This window comes from Hibiscus syriacus, unplaced genomic scaffold (assembly GCF_006381635.1).
Source record: "Hibiscus syriacus cultivar Baekdansim isolate YM2019G1 unplaced genomic scaffold, ASM638163v2 tig00113721_pilon, whole genome shotgun sequence".
NCBI classification, from domain to species: Eukaryota; Viridiplantae; Streptophyta; class Magnoliopsida; order Malvales; family Malvaceae; genus Hibiscus; species Hibiscus syriacus.
Window position 1 is genome coordinate 227,984 of NW_024063468.1, and position 18,052 is coordinate 246,035.

An 18,052-nucleotide genomic window follows, 5' to 3' on the forward strand; every position below is an offset into this window, starting at 1 on the left:
ATGTATGTATGTATGTATGTATGTATGTATGTATGTATGTATGTATGTATGTATGTATGTATGTATGTATGTATGTATGTATGTATGTATGTATGTATGTATGTATGTATGTATGTATGTATGTATGTATGTATGTATGTATGTATGTATGTATGTATGTATGTATGTATGTATGTATGTATGTATGTATGTATGTATGTATGTATGTATGTATGTATGTATGTATGTATGTATGTATGTATGTATGTATGTATGTATGTATGTATGTATGTATGTATGTATGTATGTATGTATGTATGTATGTATGTATGTATATGTATGTATGTATGTATGTATGTATGTATGTATGTATGTATATGTATGTATGTATGTATGTATGTATGTATGTATGTATGTATGTATGTATGTATAAAATCATTAATCGTAAGCTTTTATCCTAAAAATAGAGTATAGTTTTTAATCGAATAAAATCTCTCTAAATTCAGATCAGGTTGAATGACGTGTAAAAGTTCATATTTAAATCATCTAAAAATCAAACTTGATCTGACTTGGATTATTCTTATTTCTGTTTGATAATAAGTTGAATTCCGAATGATCTCGTTAAATTTGGTTATGAGAGTTAGCTAGAAAAGGTTGTTGCATTGAAGATGATGGGCTCAGAAGAATTGTGTTTGGATCAAATTTAAGCGATATTCAAATTTTGAAGTTAGTTTTTTAAAAGTTATAATAAAATTAAAATAAAGAAAAACATTTGAAGTTCAAATTTAATAATATATGAATTTCACTAATTATCATGTTTTTTTATATAAAACAATTAATTTATTACTTTTTAATCAAATAACTATTTTATAACATTTTGTAGTTAAAATCTTAATTAAAACAAATAACATATAATCAAGGACCATCTACATATTTTACCTAAAGGTAGAAAACTTGTCATTCGGATCAGGTTTGGGTTTAGTCATTTCGATTTCAAACTATATTCGATTTAATTTTATTCAGGTTGGGTAGGATCTGATTCGGATTTAGTTGGTGTGTATGGTGAATCGGGTTGGGTCGGGTCAATTTTTGGGTCAGGTGACTATCGGGTCGATTGTTTTTCGGTTCGGATAAGTTGATTTTTGGGTTGGTTTAATACCGAATCAGTTAGATATCAGGTCGGGTCAATATCAGATTAATTGATTGGAATGGGTCAATATTGGATCAGTTAATTTTTTCGTTAGATCAACCTTTGGATCATGTCAATTCAGATTGAATTGATTATGAGTCTAGTCAAATATATATATAATTATTGATATATTCTTGTAAAAATATATCTTCTTGTTTGTTAATCTTATCATTTATTCTTAATTCAGTTATAAGTCTAATCAAGTATATATGATTTTCGGTTCGGATTAATTTTGGTTTGATTTACTTTCGGATCGGGTTAAATTCAATTTTTTGGTTAAACTCAGTTCGGGTTACTTTTGGTTCGGGTTGTTTTCGATTCGAGTCAAATTAGATACGAGTCCATATTGGGCCAACTAAATTTTGGATCGGGTATGGTTCGGGTTTTAGATCATATTCGAGTTAATATCGAATATTAGATCAGATAAATCAGTTCGAATCAAGTTTACCAGGTCTAATTTTACCCTAATTTTTAAGATCCGGATTGAAATACCAACTAAATAGGTTTAGAAGATATAATACATCTTCATGTCCCAAAAGATTTGTGTAATATCCTTTAAATAAATTATAAAAAAATGATTTTTTATCTATACTGAATCATAGACAAAGATACATTCCAGAATATATTCAATATTAAATGACTAATTGCAGTGATGTTAATTGTTAATAAATAAATAAATAAATAAATAAATAAATCGATAGTCGTGGAAATCAAGCCAGACAATATCATGACATCTGTCCTTTGTCTTCAAACCAAAGAAACCCAAACCATTAATAATTTAACAGAGTTGGGTTCATTTCATTATATAAAATAAATCGATCTCATACTCATTCATTAAGTTATTACATGAATAACTTAAAAGTTTTATATTATAATAATACATCTTATTTTATTATATATATATATATAAATTATTTGATATATAGATAGTATAAAATTTATTTTGCATAATATATTTATATTAATCTTAAAATTTAAAATCTTAAATCATAAAATCTAAACCTTAAATAAGACTCATAAATCATAAAATATATAACCTCGTATAAATAATTTTTCATATATAATATACATTTGATTGTTAAATTTATTAGCTTATCTCATAATAATTATTAAATTTTTATCTCATATCAAGTTTTACACTTGTATTCCACCAAACATATTATCCTTATAATTCGATGATTTAATAAATAATTTATCTTAAACATTTTATGTAATTTTTAAATATCTTAAATATATATTAAAAAGAAATATTTTTAAAATAAATTATATTGTAATACAATTAGGGATGACAACGAGTCTGGTTGGATCATTTTTCAGTCAACTCGATCCAACCCAAAAATAGGTATCCTCCACTCAAGTCCGACCTAACACAAAAATTATATATCCTTCACTCAAGCCTGACCTTATCCCAAAATATATATTCTCCACTTTACTCGATTTTTTAGAGTGTAAATCCGACCTAATCCAATATGACATGTTATGAAATAAGACTTAATTAAAAATAATAATAACTTTTTTAAATAAATTACATTATTATCTCGGTCGAGTCAGGTCAAAGTTTTTCACCCTCCACCCGATCCAATCCAACTTCACTCCTTTACAAAATTCGATACGATCCGACCCCATCCCATATTTTTAAAATCCGACATTATCAAATCGAGTCGGATCGAAACCGTAAGTTTTCGTTAAATTGTCATCCCTACATAAAATTTTAAAATGTTAGATCACCACTTGATGTGGATATAAAAAATGATATATCTAATCAAATATAAATTTATAACTCAATAATTCAATATAAAACCAAAAAAAATTAAGATCACGAGAGAACAAATCCATAAATATAATTTTGAAATAATAATAATATGATATTAAATACCAAATAATTTTATTATTCATTATAAACATGTGATAATTCAGCTGTGGTATTATTCAACTCATTGAATAAAACATTATCTTTCCCAAAAAAAATAATAATAAAACAAAATATTAAATGTGAACAAATTTGGTTGAGCGGTGCATTAACAACAGTCTACTCCTAGAATTTATGACCATTTGGTTGAACAGTGCATTACTTCTAGTTGTTCAAATGTCTACTTTTTTAAGCTATAATAATTATAATTATATTATATTATCATAATTATTAATAACTAATTTAGATTAAAATTACTAAGTTCACAATAATTAATATAAACAAATATTCGAAACTATCACCTAAAAGATTCTAAAATTTTAATTTCATCCCTAAATCAAGATCTAATCCACGATTTCCACATGTATATTAAATTATTATTATTATTATTATTATTATTATGGACAATATATCACAATGGACACAAAGACGGAAAAAGGAGGGCTGAAACAATATACAGCGCGTGGGACCGGACTACATAGGGAGTTGAAGAATCCAACGGCTCATAATTGAGGATCTGGATCAACTGCATTAAAAGATGTGAGTAAACGCACCGCTAAGATGGCAATCGTGTCGTACTTTTGGTTGTCACGGTTGAGGTGTGAAAGCGATGCGAGTGGGTGAAAAATAACAGGATAGACTAAACCATTTATAACTATCATTTTTTGGTCACCGTATTGTGCGTTGTTTTAATTTTGTCACTAAATTTTTTGAATTGTTTTTTGTCATCGGATGATTAAATATCAGGGTAAATTACGCGTTTAATATTTAAACTATCAGTTTTGGTCTGTTTTAGTACTTAAACTTTTAATTTTTCAAAATCATAACTAAAGTTTAGTTTTTATTTTATTTTAGTATCCGGTCGTTAAAAACTTTAGTTTTGGTTTTATTTTAGTACATGTTCAAAATTTAACGTTAAGTTTCAAAAAAAAAAAAAAAGAAAATTTAGGACTAAATCAGACCAAAATTGATAGTTTATGTACTAAACGTGATAAGTTTTTAATGGCATAGTACTAAAATGAAATGAAAACTAAACTTATGTATGATTTTTTAAAAATTAAAAGTTTAGATATAAAAAAAACTAAAACTGATAGTTTAGATATTAAATGTGTACTTTACCTTGAATATTACTGATATAATTATATGATCATCGTTTTTTTCTCTTTTCAAAAAACTATCAACTCCTCTATTTATTGTTATCGATCAATCATCTCTTGTTATTAATTATTATATGTGATAAGATTAATATTAACGTGTTTATAAAATTCATTCAAAATTGATAAAAATTATCTAAAGATTCAATGATCTGATTTACTTTAATTATCTTTTGATAAGGTTAGTTTCTAAAGAAAATCTCATCATTTGAATTTTTAAACAAAACACTTAAATTCATCAAATCCGAGAAAACCTCTAAAATTATAAAAAAATATTTTTATATTTGATTTCATGTTTTTGAACAATATTTAAAAAATACATAAATTGATAACAAAATTAATATAAATGGTAATGGAATGTATTCGTCATCGTCTAAAATGAAAATAATAAAGCTAGAAAACAATAAAAAAATTATGGTGACTAAAATTGGGTGAAAATTCCTAAATTTTGATTGAGAAAATGATGATACAAGAAATATTATATGGATATAAAACGAAGAAAAAATATTTTTAAATTTCATATCAACACACGTTAACACTAAAATGTCACATTATTTGATTGATAATAATATAAAGTTCATTGATAAAAAAAATTAAATGTTACATTATTTGATTGATTATAATATAACAGTTCATTGATAAAAAAATCAATTCAAAAATCCAAGAGTAAATTGAAATAGTTTATAATTTAGGTTTAATACCAAAATAAGTGTTGAAATAATGCCGTTTTTCTCGAATAAATGCCTAAACTATTTTTTGACTAATCCAGGTGTCCGGCGTTAAAAACGTTACCATTTTAGATGCCTCAGCTCCAACGACTGTTAAAAATCTCGTTAAATAACATGTGTCACAAACTTAGAATTTTGAATTTTTCTATTTTTAAAAAAAAAAAAATATTAAAAAAACCCTGGATCCGCCTCCCCTCCCCTTTCATGATTTCAATTTTCATGCCCAAACGGTCAAAATTCAAACAGTCGGTCGACCAAATGGTCAAGGGGTCAATTTTCACAGTCGATTAAACGGTCGATTATCACGATCGATCAAATGAATTTAAGAGATTGGGTATTTGGGGTATTAGAGGTTAGGGATTGAAATTTAGGGATTTGAGAATTTTAGGTTTTGAGATGGTATTAAGAGTTCTAACTGGTTAGTAGGTGGTCAGTGATGTATAGGTGGCCCACCGCCGGTAAATGGGTAGCCAGAGATGACTGGTGGTTCGAGTAAATGTGACTAGAATAAAAGATTTTAAGAGTTTCTTTTGTATTTTAGAAAAATTAGAGTTTTTTTTTCAAAAATAAAATATTTTTAAGTTTTTTAAAAAAATAAAATTACTAAATTATGACGCATGTTACTTAACTGGCTTTTCTAACGGCCATTAGAACCGAGACACCTAAAATGGTAATGTTTCTAACTTTAGACACCTAGATGAGTCAAAAAAATAGTTTAGGCACCTATTCTAAAAAATGGAATAATTTGGGTAGTTATTTTGATATTAAGCCTATATTTATTAGCTAAAAAAGATATACGCTACAATTTAAATGACTGATAATATAATTAATCCAAAATAATAAAGTAAGCCCAACACTTTTCTTCAAATCATCTTTCCACATCAAGCTCGTTTACAGTTTACCTAACTTTTTAAATTTCTCATTTATTTAGTAAAACTACATTCCAACATCCCATTGTATATTAATTTATTTTCTCTCTCTGCTATATAAATGATGGGTATAAGTATACTTTTGCCAAATTGCAGACAAGTGCCTCAAGTGAATAGTGTGTGTGGGGACTAGATGAGATATTTTATAAATTATTTACGTTTTATTCGATCAAAGCTCAATTAATATTTGAATCGAATGAATTTGATTTAAATTTTTAATGAGCAAAATCGAGTTACTTGCTATTAGACTTGGAAGCTCATAAAAAACTAAAAAATATATCAAAATTTTATCAACATTTACATCTTTTTTTAAAAATATAATATAAAGTTTTAATGTACTTAAAGTTTAAGTTCACATATTGATATTAGATTAAATCCTAACCTACATTTTTAGTATTTAAACTATTGTTTTTTGTTCCATTTTGACACTCAAATTTTAATTTTTTAAACCATACCTAATATTTAATTTATGTTCCATTTTGGTACCCTAATATTAAAAACTTAATGTTAGTGTTGACGTATCACTCTAATGTAATGCCACATGACGTCATCATTGAAAAATAATAAAAAAATGGCATATCAACAGTTCTATTAATTTTTTTAACGGTGAGGTATCAAATTGAAACTTAAACTAAATGTTAGATATAATTTTGAAAAAATAAAGTCAGGGTACCAAAATGGAACAAAAGTAATAGTTTAGATACTAAATGTGTAATTTATCTTAGATTAAATTATAAAATTTAAAAATAAATTTAAGATTAAATTAAATAAAAAGAAAACTTGAAGACATTTTTTTTAATTAGATTGAACATATTAAACAAAAATAAATAAATTGTTTTAAAAAAATTAAAGGGCGGAACGTCTCATATTTTTCACGGATAACTACATAAGAAATATAATGGTACTATTTTGGTAATTAGATTTTGAATTTCTCATATATTAGTAAACTACATTCCAAATACATTGTATATTAGTTACTACTATGCTATAAATGGTGGGCACAGATACACTCTTGCCAAATTCCAGCTAAACAAGTGGCTCAAGCCTCAAAGTGAATAGTGGCGGTGGGGGTCTACCAGTGAAGATTTGGAAGCGAAATATGGACATGGAGCAACAACAAATTGACCCAAAGTTGCTCAACAAAACTTTGTGGTTAGACCAAGAGAGAGAAGAAGAAGAAGAGGCGGGCGTGGACCTTTTAGCAAGGCGTTCGAGCTCAAAGCATCCACCCAATGGAGTCGGAGCTACTGCTAAAAGTGCTGAAGGTGAGCTTGAGTCTCCCCCTTCCAATGGAACTACCCTTGAAATTCCCGACCAAGAAGTGGAAGAAAGAGAAGATGCACCAGTAACTGCATGCGGCGGCGAGAACGGGGAAGGCGGCGGAAACAGCGTTTACTTTGACAAACTCCAAGGTACCCAAATTTTCTCACAATGGTTCTCAGTATGTTAGAACTTAGCTACACAGCTTTTAGAGTTTAGATTGTTTTTTCTTTTTCTTTACTGTGTGATCCCGGTGAATCTCTTCTTCTTCTTCTTCCCTCGTTTAGTTTTTGCCTTCTTCAATGTTGACCCTTTTTTGCTCACGGCTCTGTGCATAACAAGAAACAAGACTTTCCTGTCATTATAAGCAACTTGGTGCTCAAATATCATGTGAAAGTTGAGGACCACCACCAAATCTTGATTTCTTTGGCTCATCCTGCATGTGACTGACACTGACGCTCAATCTTTGCCTTTATTCACCATTTTTCTCGTTTTGTATTTTTTTTATTCCCCTACTTGTTTCACCATCATAATCCTCTCTCATATCTGTTTGTTAGTACGAATGCCATTGTTTATCATTTTCTGTGGCTGAAGGAATATGGATATGTCGCCATTGCAATTGGTCCCATCAAATTGGAGATCCTTGCATACATAATGTCCAAGATCCTGAGGGGTACTTGCACTTGCCAATGAGTACCAAAACATTAAATCAGTGGGGTTTAGAAACTAAAGGTCAGTGGATGCCTAGATTAGTAGCAGTTGCCTGGTGATCAAGTCGCCTTAGATTGAACATTGTCAATGGATTATTGTAGTGGTTTCTGGGTAGCTGTTTCCATCGAAAATGCTAGACGGATTCAAACTTGAACTCTGAAGTTTTGTTGTGTTTAGATATGTTCATACTTCACTTTTCATCTGTAAAAATCTGAGTTTCGGTTTATAGTCTAATATTCCAATGATCAGTTGCAGGTCTCAGATATTTAACTAAATCATGGCATATTTTGAATTGAAATGTTTTCTATAGAAAAAATGGTAGATGACAGTTGCATAACATGCTTCATGGTTGCAGGCACTGAATCCATCAATGAACAGCAATCTGAAATTACAGAATTCCCGAGCATGGAAATCAATCATCAAATGGTGAAAAATTCTGAGGATAAGAAAGATTTTGGTTTGAGAGCTGCACCAGTTGAACATTTACATGAAGCAGCAAATGGAAGTTTCATCAATGAAAAGCAATCTGAAATTACGAAATCCACGAGCATGGAAATCAATCATCAAATGGTGAAAAATTCTGAGGATAAGAAAGATTTTGGTTTGAGACCTGCACCAGTTGAACACTTACATGAAGCAAATGGAAGTTTCAAGCATTTTGAGAACGGAACCAAAGAAGGAGCCGACGTTGACGTATTTGAAGATATCGAAGAGGACTTGGTGGACTTAGATGTTGAAAGGGTTTTAGATAAACAAAATACACATCATTTGTACTGCCCAAATTGCCATTCCTGCATCACAAAAAAGGTTATCCTTGTTAGAAGAAGGCCAAAAGTTTCAATACGCCACAGACCAAAGCGTGGCAGCAAGCTGGATCTGATTCCTAATTCTGCAGGCTTAGGTGGCAGTGATGACGCACCTGAAATCCATCCAAATGTTAGTCCAGTAGCAGCACCAGATGAGCAAAATGATGGTAGAGAACAGGAACAAAAACAAGAAGCATTCAGTTGCTTATCATGCTTCAGCCTTTTCATTCCTATAGGTATTCTGTTACTTATCTCGCATGATAATCTAATTATCTTACTGATCATTATAGCAGAAACAACTTTATGCATACAATGGTTAACCTCACATGCATGCAATGTCCATTTTGATGCATGTTTTTATGTTACCTGTTAGTCCCTTGGTATGAGTTCCAAATCTAATAATGTCTACGTATATTTTTAACTTGGCAAGTTTCAGATCATTACTATTCAGGGTGATTTATGGGCATGAAACCTAATTTCATTCTTTAAATCTTGAAGGAAATGGTTGTTTCAAGATCTTAGAGTTCTTCAGATGGGGGAGACAGACTGAACGCGCACAACATACGCAAGAGATTAGACAGACGGAAAACATACAGACCACACCTGAGATAAGGCAGATGGAACACACAGGAAGTTCCCAAAGAACAAACCTGAATGAGAACACACGAACTCCACAAGGAGTAAGCCCAAGTGAGAATACACAAAGTCCTCAAGTGACAAGCCTGCAGGAAAAAATAGAAATCTCTCAATTTGTAAACCAGAATGGAAATGCTGAAACTCCTCAACAGGTAAGCCATGGTGAAGGCGCACAAAATCCTCAGAAGAGAACCCATGATGTGGAAAGCAGTGGTCCTCGACATATGAATCATAATGAAGATGCAAAAAAACCTCAAGATATAAACTGGAATGAGGATACACAAAGTCCTCAAAAGATAAGCCATGATGCAAACATGAATAATCCTCAACATATAAAGCATGATGAAGATGCACAAAAAGCTCAACCTATAAGCTGGAATGAAGATAAACCAAGCCATCAAAAGATAAGTCGCGATGAAAATGCACGAAGTCTTCAGGACATAAACCAGAACAACGGCAAGCAAACTCTTCAAAAGATAACTACAGATGGAACAAATTGGAAAGGTATGGTTAACTTTACAAACATTATTGTCTTTGTATGTTTATTGCTTACCCTTTTCTCTTGGTATGGAGTTTGTAGTTTCTTAGAAGGTTTCAGATTGCCTACGACAATTTGTGTTAGGGTTTTCCTCTCCGGTTCTAATTGTTTGTTTTCACTAGAGCCTTTTTGAATGAGTTGAAGTAGTTCCTTTCAAGTATTTCTTGTGCATTAGCTTAATAGCTGTCCCTTTTAGACTCTGTTAAAAACTTGTTTCAAAGGAAAGTTCTCATTGATTATTCCCCGCTTTTGTGTGCTTGCATGACATTTTTGAGGAACCCCAGGATTCAAAGTTGCAATGTCTTTGTGTTAGTGATGGTCTTTTCTGTTTCGTCTCATTTTCTTGTCAGCTTTCGACGAAATCCCTTAACTATCTTGGCTATCACCTTCATATTATTCTTACTAATAGCTGTCTATTTGTGCTTCACATGGAATATTAGAATCTTCACCTGTTCAAGCTGGTCTTGCTGTATCATTAGTAAGTGCTGCAGTGTTAACCCCATCAATTACCGACAAGGGATATATTGATGGTGTAGCTATGAAAACCGAACCTGGAATAAGTGGTATATTTTCTCCAACAAAGAGCACTCTACTTGACAAGATTATAGCTGACTCTACTGAGCAGAAGCCAGATGTTGACGTGTTGCAGAGAATTGTTGGTATGAGCATCTTTGTAGGGCTGCATTTTCATAAGATGATTTTACTGCTAAGCACTCCTTTTCATATTTGCATATTTGCTTTAAGCTGAAGTGACATTTATTATTATATACTCCCCAAAAGCTCCTATGCATTTGGCAATGTTGATCACTTGATGGAACCTGCTCTTTCTCAACATACGAAACAGGACTTTTAAGCTCAATGTTTTTCATAGCAATCTTATATTTTCAATTCTTACATAAATTTGTGTTTGCTTGCTATTATGGAAGTACCGATTCACACATTGTCTGTGCCCCTTAATTGAATGTTTAACTCCTTAAGTTATTTCAAACTGAAAAAAAGATTGCTTTCTCACATGTATCGACTTGTATACTTGATTGTTATTGTAATGCAATGTGTCGAATGTCAGATTTGTTGAAGTCCTAACTTTTTAGCATCGTCTGCCATTGCAATATGATGCAGGTAATGAGATAAAGGATCTTGAAACTGGACTACTTGAGCCAACATTTCACCCGGGGACGGATGTGGCACCTTTGTCTCAAAGAACAACGGAAACTGAACGTAGAGGTTCCATTGCTGGTGAAGTTCATGAATGGGAAATTCTGAAAAGCGTTGTCTACGGTGGATTAGTTGAATCAATCACAAGCTTAGGTGTTGTGTCTTCTGCAGCTGGTGCGGGTGCTGCTACATGTAAGTTTCCTCTCTTTTTCCCTTCTCTGGATTACATCAAATGGCAAATCTGAAACTTTATGATGACTCCGGTTCCTTGATCGCAATATTGCAGTGAATGTTTTGGCTTTGGGAGTGGCTAATCTGATTGGAGGCCTTATCATCATTTTTCATAATGTGAGTTTTCCTCCTTGGTGAATAACATTCCTTGATTCGAATGATGCATGATGAAACTGAAAGTTGTCTATTGATATGTAATGAATCGTTTTTAATCTATATATCGTGTATCCATGAATGTTGTACTGAAGATCCGACCTGTATTCGGATCCAACTTCGAAAGTCCCTGCCGACAAGAACAGTATAGGACTTGTAAACTCGTAGGCTCTTGTTTTCATTCTTCAATATGAATGTTCGCAGTCAGACCCTTGTCTTTCTCATTTCTGTCACTCTGCTAACAATTAAACTTTTCAGCTTAGAGAACTGAAAAACGACCGACCTCGTGTCGGTGGAGCTTCCGATGTCGAGGAAGACCGGTATCAAGTGCTGTTGGGACGGAGACAGAATTTCATAAAGCATGCGGTTGTAGCTATCTTATCATTCCTCGTTTTCGGCTTGGTTCCTCCTGTTGTCTATGGCTTCTCGTTCCGTAAAAGTGACGATAAAGACCTCAAGCTCGCAGCAGTGGCTGGCGCTTCTCTAATATGCATCTTTTTGCTTGCACTCGGGAAAGGCCATGTTAGAAGGCCACATCGAACTTACTTCCGGTCCGTGTCTTATTACATCGGCCTTGGGATTACGGCGTCCGGCATCTCGTACGTAGTTGGTCAGCTGCTCAAGAAACTGCTCCAGCAGCTTGGTTTGTTCGAATCGAGTTCAACTGTCGGCTTGCCATTGTTGGAGACAGTGTCGATGGAGGTGGGAAGGGCATCCTATTGAAGTTATATGGGGTTGAGTTCCAATGAGTTTTGAACAGAATGACGCCATGAGCATCGGTTCTCAGTTGTACTCTCGTACTTTAGCCTTTTCGTTGTTGGAATATCTATATTCTTGTTGTTGAACTTGTTAAAGAAATAAGTGGGTTTAATGACATTTTTAGCCTTTTAGAGACACTATTTTTTTAGTCATGTCAATATTCTAAGTTGATATTTTTATTTTTGATATTAATTTATTTTTGAATATTTTAATTTTATCCTTAAAATCTAATTCTCATTTTAAATTGGTCACTAATGTTTTAACATTTCAAATTCATTCTTAAACTTTGATCCTCCTTCTATATAGTCCTTAAAATTATAATTTAAAAATGTGTAATACAATTAAGGGTTAAGTACACAATGTCCTTGATTATAGGGTATCGATTTATTAAGTCTCTCGACTATTAAAACTTACAAATTGGTTGCTAGACCATTCATTATGTTTCAAATTCGTCCTTTTATGTAAAAAAATTGATGGTATTCTGAGCTGAAAGTTAACCTATTATCATATCTCAGTCATCTTGTTAACGTGCAACTTAGACAACCGTCAATTTTTTAGCAGAAACTGATGAGTTTGGAATATAATGAATATTAAAAAAACCATTTGCAATTTTTAATAGTCGAGAGACTTAATAAAGCAACATTATATAGTTGAAGGACTATTTTCTAACTGTTAATAGTCCAATGAATTAATAAAGCGGTATCCTATAATCGAGTACCATTTATTTAATTTACCCTACAATTAATTCAATATTTAATAAACTTGTATAAATTTATACTCACAATATTTCTAAAAAGAAACAAATTATACCAACAATAAGTTCTTTAATATTTTTTTTTATAGATTTGTATATTAGAAATTAACTTTTATTAAGATTCATCAAAATTATATTATTTTTTATTAATTTGGATTAAGTACAAGATAATATTAGTTCAAAGATAACTCTCAACTATTTGATATTAAACGCTCACACCCTTAATATTCTTAGTGCTCGAACCCAAAACTTAAAAAATAACAACAATTCTTTTACCATACCACTGAAATCACTCAATTCGTACCATCAAAATGATATTAAGAAATACAAAATGTTTTTTTTAAAAAAAGAAATCTTTGTATCGGTAAAATGGTTTATCAAATCTCTCCCTTATCTACAAATAAATAGGCACAGGTTTCCCTAAAGAGTTAGGACCGTAACGTCCCGATCACACTGTCCACAGCACTGTGGTATTTAGTATTTGCAAAGCAAAAATACAAAAAGAGACTCTGCGTTGCGATTGTTTTGTCAATTTCAAGACGGGCAGAAAATTAAAGAATCCAACTATGTAATAAATACATTTGTAAAATACATGTTTAGTAATTAAATTATTAATTTTAATATATTTAAATATTTTATTTTTTTAAAATCATATTTAAAATTTAATTTTTGTTTCGCTTTAATACTCATTAAAAATTTAACGTTAATTAAAAATTAAAAGTTCAAGTATTAAAATGGATTAAATTATCAATTTTTAACAAAAGATACCGAAACGAAATAAAAATTAAATATTAAATATAATTTTTAAAAAAATAAAAATTAATAATTTAGATACTAAATACATAATTTAACCTAAATACATAGTCTGATATGAAAATCATTTTACAATTACATTTTCTATATTTCCACACATTCCCGACCGACCGGGACATGGCCCGATTGTTTTCTAATACGCAAAAGGTCACTTTTGAAACCGGAAGCGCTCCGATCAACGACGGTTTTGCCATCGGTTAGTTATTTGTGGCAACCGGAGAAGTTGATGGAAATGATTTTCTCCTTCATTAATTGTGTGATTTGAGGAGCCGAAGGCCTAACGGTGGGAGACTGGTGAAGACAACGTGCGGCGATTGAAACCATAGCGTTTGCTTCTTCCAACTCTAACTCTCCACCCAAACGTGGATCCACCAACGCCGCAACTTCGCCGGCGGCTACTAATTTGGGTGCCAATATTGACGTCAACAGTTGTCCCTTTTCGGGACAAAAAGCTTCCATCCCAGTAACGAGTTCAAGTATGATAACACCCAAACTGTAAACATCGTTCTTTTTGGAGGCGAACCCGGTTCTTAAGTAATGAGGATCGGTGTAACCAGGAGAGCCGATCATCACTTGCTTCATCCCGGAACAAGACGGCGGCATCACCGTCGACGAAAAACCCATCTTCGCCGACCCGAAATCGCAGAGTTTGCAGTTGAAATGCTCGTCCAACAAGATGTTGGAAGCTTTGATGTCGCCATGAATTATCTGGAGGCTGCATTTTTCGTGTAGAAATTCGATTGCTTGAGCAAGTTGATAAGCTATGGCCATGCGTGTCTGCCATGGAAGTACTTTCTTGTTCCTTTCGTGTAACTTTTCTTGTAAGTTTCCATTCGGAATGTACTCAAACACCAGGGCCACTTCCTCTGAAAAAAATGAAGTAAAAGGTTTTGAATTTAATCAAAAAAGACTTTGAGTAAAGCAAAAGACTCACCTAGATCATCGGAGTAACCGAGAAGCTTGACGATGTTGTCGTGACGGAGACGGAGCAAGATATCCAGTTCTTGTTTGAACACTTGGTTTTGTCGATCACTACCGACGTGGACCTTAACTGCTCCTTTTCTTGAACCAGACAAGTTAGCCATGTAGACATTGCTAAACCCTCCTTGACCGATTACAACCGAGAAATCCCTAGTGGCGTCCTTAATCTCCTCCCACTTGAATTTCCTGACAACCCCTTCAGCGGCGACGACAGAATCTTTTCCATTGTCTTGATCGGATTGTGTTTCCGACGTGATCTTACCCCGTCGGAGTTTCCTGAAGCTCAGAAATTTGAACAAGAACCCCATGGCAAACAACAAGGCTAGAACCAAGACAAGAGACAGGGTTACAAAGATGTCGATTTGAGGGGGAACGTGGGATTGCGTCGGCGGGTCACTGGAAGCGGCGGATACAGTGAGCGGAGAGGGTAGTAATAAGAAAATGGAGGGGATGAGACGACAACGCCGCCGGTACCAGCAGACAGATTTGGAAATACATAAAATCCATTGCCCCGTGACCTTACAATTTTCAGTAGTCAAACATGTAGCCATGGGGACGCGCATAATCCGACAACCGTCAATTTAATATTCCGATCTTAGAGCTGACCGTGAGAGAGAGACAAAGAGACAGGATATATATTGGAAGCCTCCTAGGAAAGACACAGAGCTTCTTCTTATCTAGCCTAATATGCCATTTGCGTCCGTGTTTGACCGACCGGCTATCCAAAACATAGTATATTGTATGGGATTGTTTAATGATTAGTACATTGACATGAAAAAAATCATAAATTATTATGTATTTTATTTAAGATTTAGATATTAAGATTTTATTAATAAAAAAATATATTAATATTTTAAAATGTAAAATTAAATTTAGAGTTTGTAAATAAAACATATGGTGATATTTATATTTTGTTTGTAAATAAAATATATGAAAAATACAATATTTTATATTAAATGAAATCATAGCCCCTTCTAACTAAATTATTTTAACGATATATATCACACCATTTTGTTTATTAATAACGTGTCAAACGGATTTAAGGTTGAAAATTCTTTTTATTTTACTTTATTTAATAGTTTTAAGTAAGAAGAAACAACAAGACGGGAAGGATGATTCCCTCGTTTCTATGAAATTAATTATTGATTTTTAATCTAAATAATTATAAAAAGAAAAATAAATGGTTGTTTAATTAAAAGTCTATGGGGACAAACATATTTTCAACAAAAAATACATAAAAAATCTTAAATATATCACAATTTTAATTTCTTAGAGGGGACAACTATCCCCGTCTCCTCGATCCATCCCTAGACTGGAGAATATTTAATCAAAGTATTTATGAAAATCACTTGTTTTTAATGAGTGTCGTAACCGATTTTTTTCCGGACATAAAAAAAATGGTGGTAAATAAATAAATAGTTCTTATTGAAATGTTTTAGAGTCGCCATCGACTTTTTGGCTTAGGTAAGTCGAATACCTAAAAATCATATTTTCAAATAGTTTTTAAGAAAACATCATTTAAAAGATAAACTGGTCTGTGTATAACCAAAATTCATTCTTTTTTAATAATAAAAGGGATTCGTGGTCGGTTACGTTTGGGGAAGGATTAGCACCCTCATAACGCCCAAAATTGGTACCCGTTGATTATATATTGTCTCTATTAGTGGAAATCTAAAAATTCGAATATAAATTTATTTTACGATTATTTTATTTCATATTCAATTGCCTAATTATATTTAAAGAAAATTCTAAAGAAAATAGAAAATATTTCAATATTTTCAATCGAAGAGAAACTATTCCCTAAAATATTTTAGGATGAATATTTCTCTTTCCAATCGAAATAATAAAAATCTGATAATTCTTCCCAAGAAATAATATTAAAATAATTTGATAATAACCAAAAATAAAATAAATACATTTTTAGGTTTTTTTATAAGTAATATTTATTATTTTAAAATATTTAAAATAGAATATTTAATTACTAAGACAATAAAAAATATTATTCTTTAATTAAATTATAAAATTAATTAAATTAATTAACATAAGATATTATGATTATTTAAAAAATATGTAAATGAATAAAATAATATGAAAACGTTATTTATTAATTATTTAAAAAAATAAAAAATGTTTATTAAAAAACATTAATTAACATAATATATTTTAAAAATTAATATTATAGTAATTTAAGGAATAAAATTTAAAAGCACTAACATTATTATATATTAAAACCAATAATCATGGATTAGTATTTAAAAATAATAAAACAAAAGTTAGTTCTTATATTAATATAATTGAAAGTGTAGTATCCAATGTAGTGCTCTTTAAAGAAACAAAATATTAAAGTAAAATAATATTTTTTTTTAAAACAACGTGAATAGTATTAAAATATATAAAAAGAAATTAATGCTCTTTCTTTTCAATTTGTTATTATTATTTTTAATAATTTATTTATTTATTTTGTTTTAAAAGTTAATATAAATTATTAGGATATCTATGTGATAAAAATAATAAATAAGTATTAAATTCGAAATAGAAAAATAAATAATAACTAAAATAAAAATATATGATTAAATAAAAATAATATAAATTATTAGTCAATATTCGAAATATTATAATATATATATATATATATATATATATATATATATATATATATAATAATGTGGTTTAACCATAATTAATTAATCAGAATATCATAATGAATTATATATATATATATGTGTGTGTGTGTGTGTGAATAACAAAAATAATTAATGGATTATATATAATAAAGTAAAACATAGAGATTAAAATAAAAATATAACAGTTAATTTCGAAATAATAATAAAAACAGAGAAATCAGTGACTAAACTGTAAATAGGCTCATAAATTAGAGGGATTATTTCGTGATTTGCCTTATTTTAAGTGAATAAGTAATTGTTGACGAAAACGGGTAAAGAAAACAAAAGAACACGAGAATTTTACGAGGTTCGGCAATGTGCTTACGTCCTCGGTGCCTAGGCGGCGCTAGAAGTTTTTATTCAATGATTTTTTTAGGTCTAGGTTACATCTCTATTTATAATAGAAAACCCTGGTACATAATTACAAAATTAACCATGTACCGTACCGCAGCCGCTGCGCCCCCGCACCCCCAACCCACATAATTCGTAACCCCACAACGAGACTTTCTTTGTAAGGACAGTTGATGTTCGCTTCGCTCACTCCGCTCCATCTCCTGTCCTCTTTACTGGTATATTTATGAGCCATACCTAACAAATCTCCACCTTGGCGAATATCCTGCCTCTTGGAAAATTCAATGTGGGTTGGGTTACCTTGATTCTTTAACAACTCGAAACATTCAACAAGTCCAAGCAATGCTTGAACT

The 18,052-nt window shown here is 31.1% G+C and overlaps 2 protein-coding genes across 3 annotated transcripts; one reads left to right on the top strand and one right to left on the bottom strand.

Moving 5' to 3' along the window:
• The first annotated feature begins 6,910 nt into the window (after positions 1–6,910).
• LOC120186964 (membrane protein of ER body 2-like) lies at positions 6,911–12,245 on the top strand. 2 transcript variants are annotated; one of them, XM_039190766.1, is made up of 8 exons: positions 6,911–7,300; positions 7,743–7,880; positions 8,215–8,901; positions 9,164–9,805; positions 10,280–10,498; positions 10,959–11,186; positions 11,281–11,342; positions 11,637–12,245. In XM_039190766.1, exons 1-8 carry the CDS (start codon positions 6,988–6,990, stop codon positions 12,099–12,101), a joined length of 2,754 nt encoding a protein of 917 aa, XP_039046697.1. In that variant the 5' UTR covers positions 6,911–6,987; the 3' UTR covers positions 12,102–12,245. The 2 variants fall into 2 exon arrangements, with proteins under 2 accessions (XP_039046697.1, XP_039046698.1); XM_039190767.1 differs by lacking the exon at positions 7,743–7,880 and having other exon boundaries at positions 6,912–7,300.
• A 1,566-nt stretch (positions 12,246–13,811) lies between these two features.
• Positions 13,812–15,379, bottom strand: LOC120186837 (probable receptor-like protein kinase At4g10390). The gene is made up of 2 exons (XM_039190671.1): positions 14,639–15,379; positions 13,812–14,570 (listed from the first exon to the last, which is right to left on the bottom strand). The coding sequence occupies exons 1-2, from the start codon at positions 15,246–15,248 to the stop codon at positions 13,906–13,908; spliced, it is 1,275 nt and encodes a 424-aa protein (XP_039046602.1). The 5' UTR covers positions 15,249–15,379; the 3' UTR covers positions 13,812–13,905.
• Positions 15,380–18,052: the final 2,673 nt, after the last annotated feature.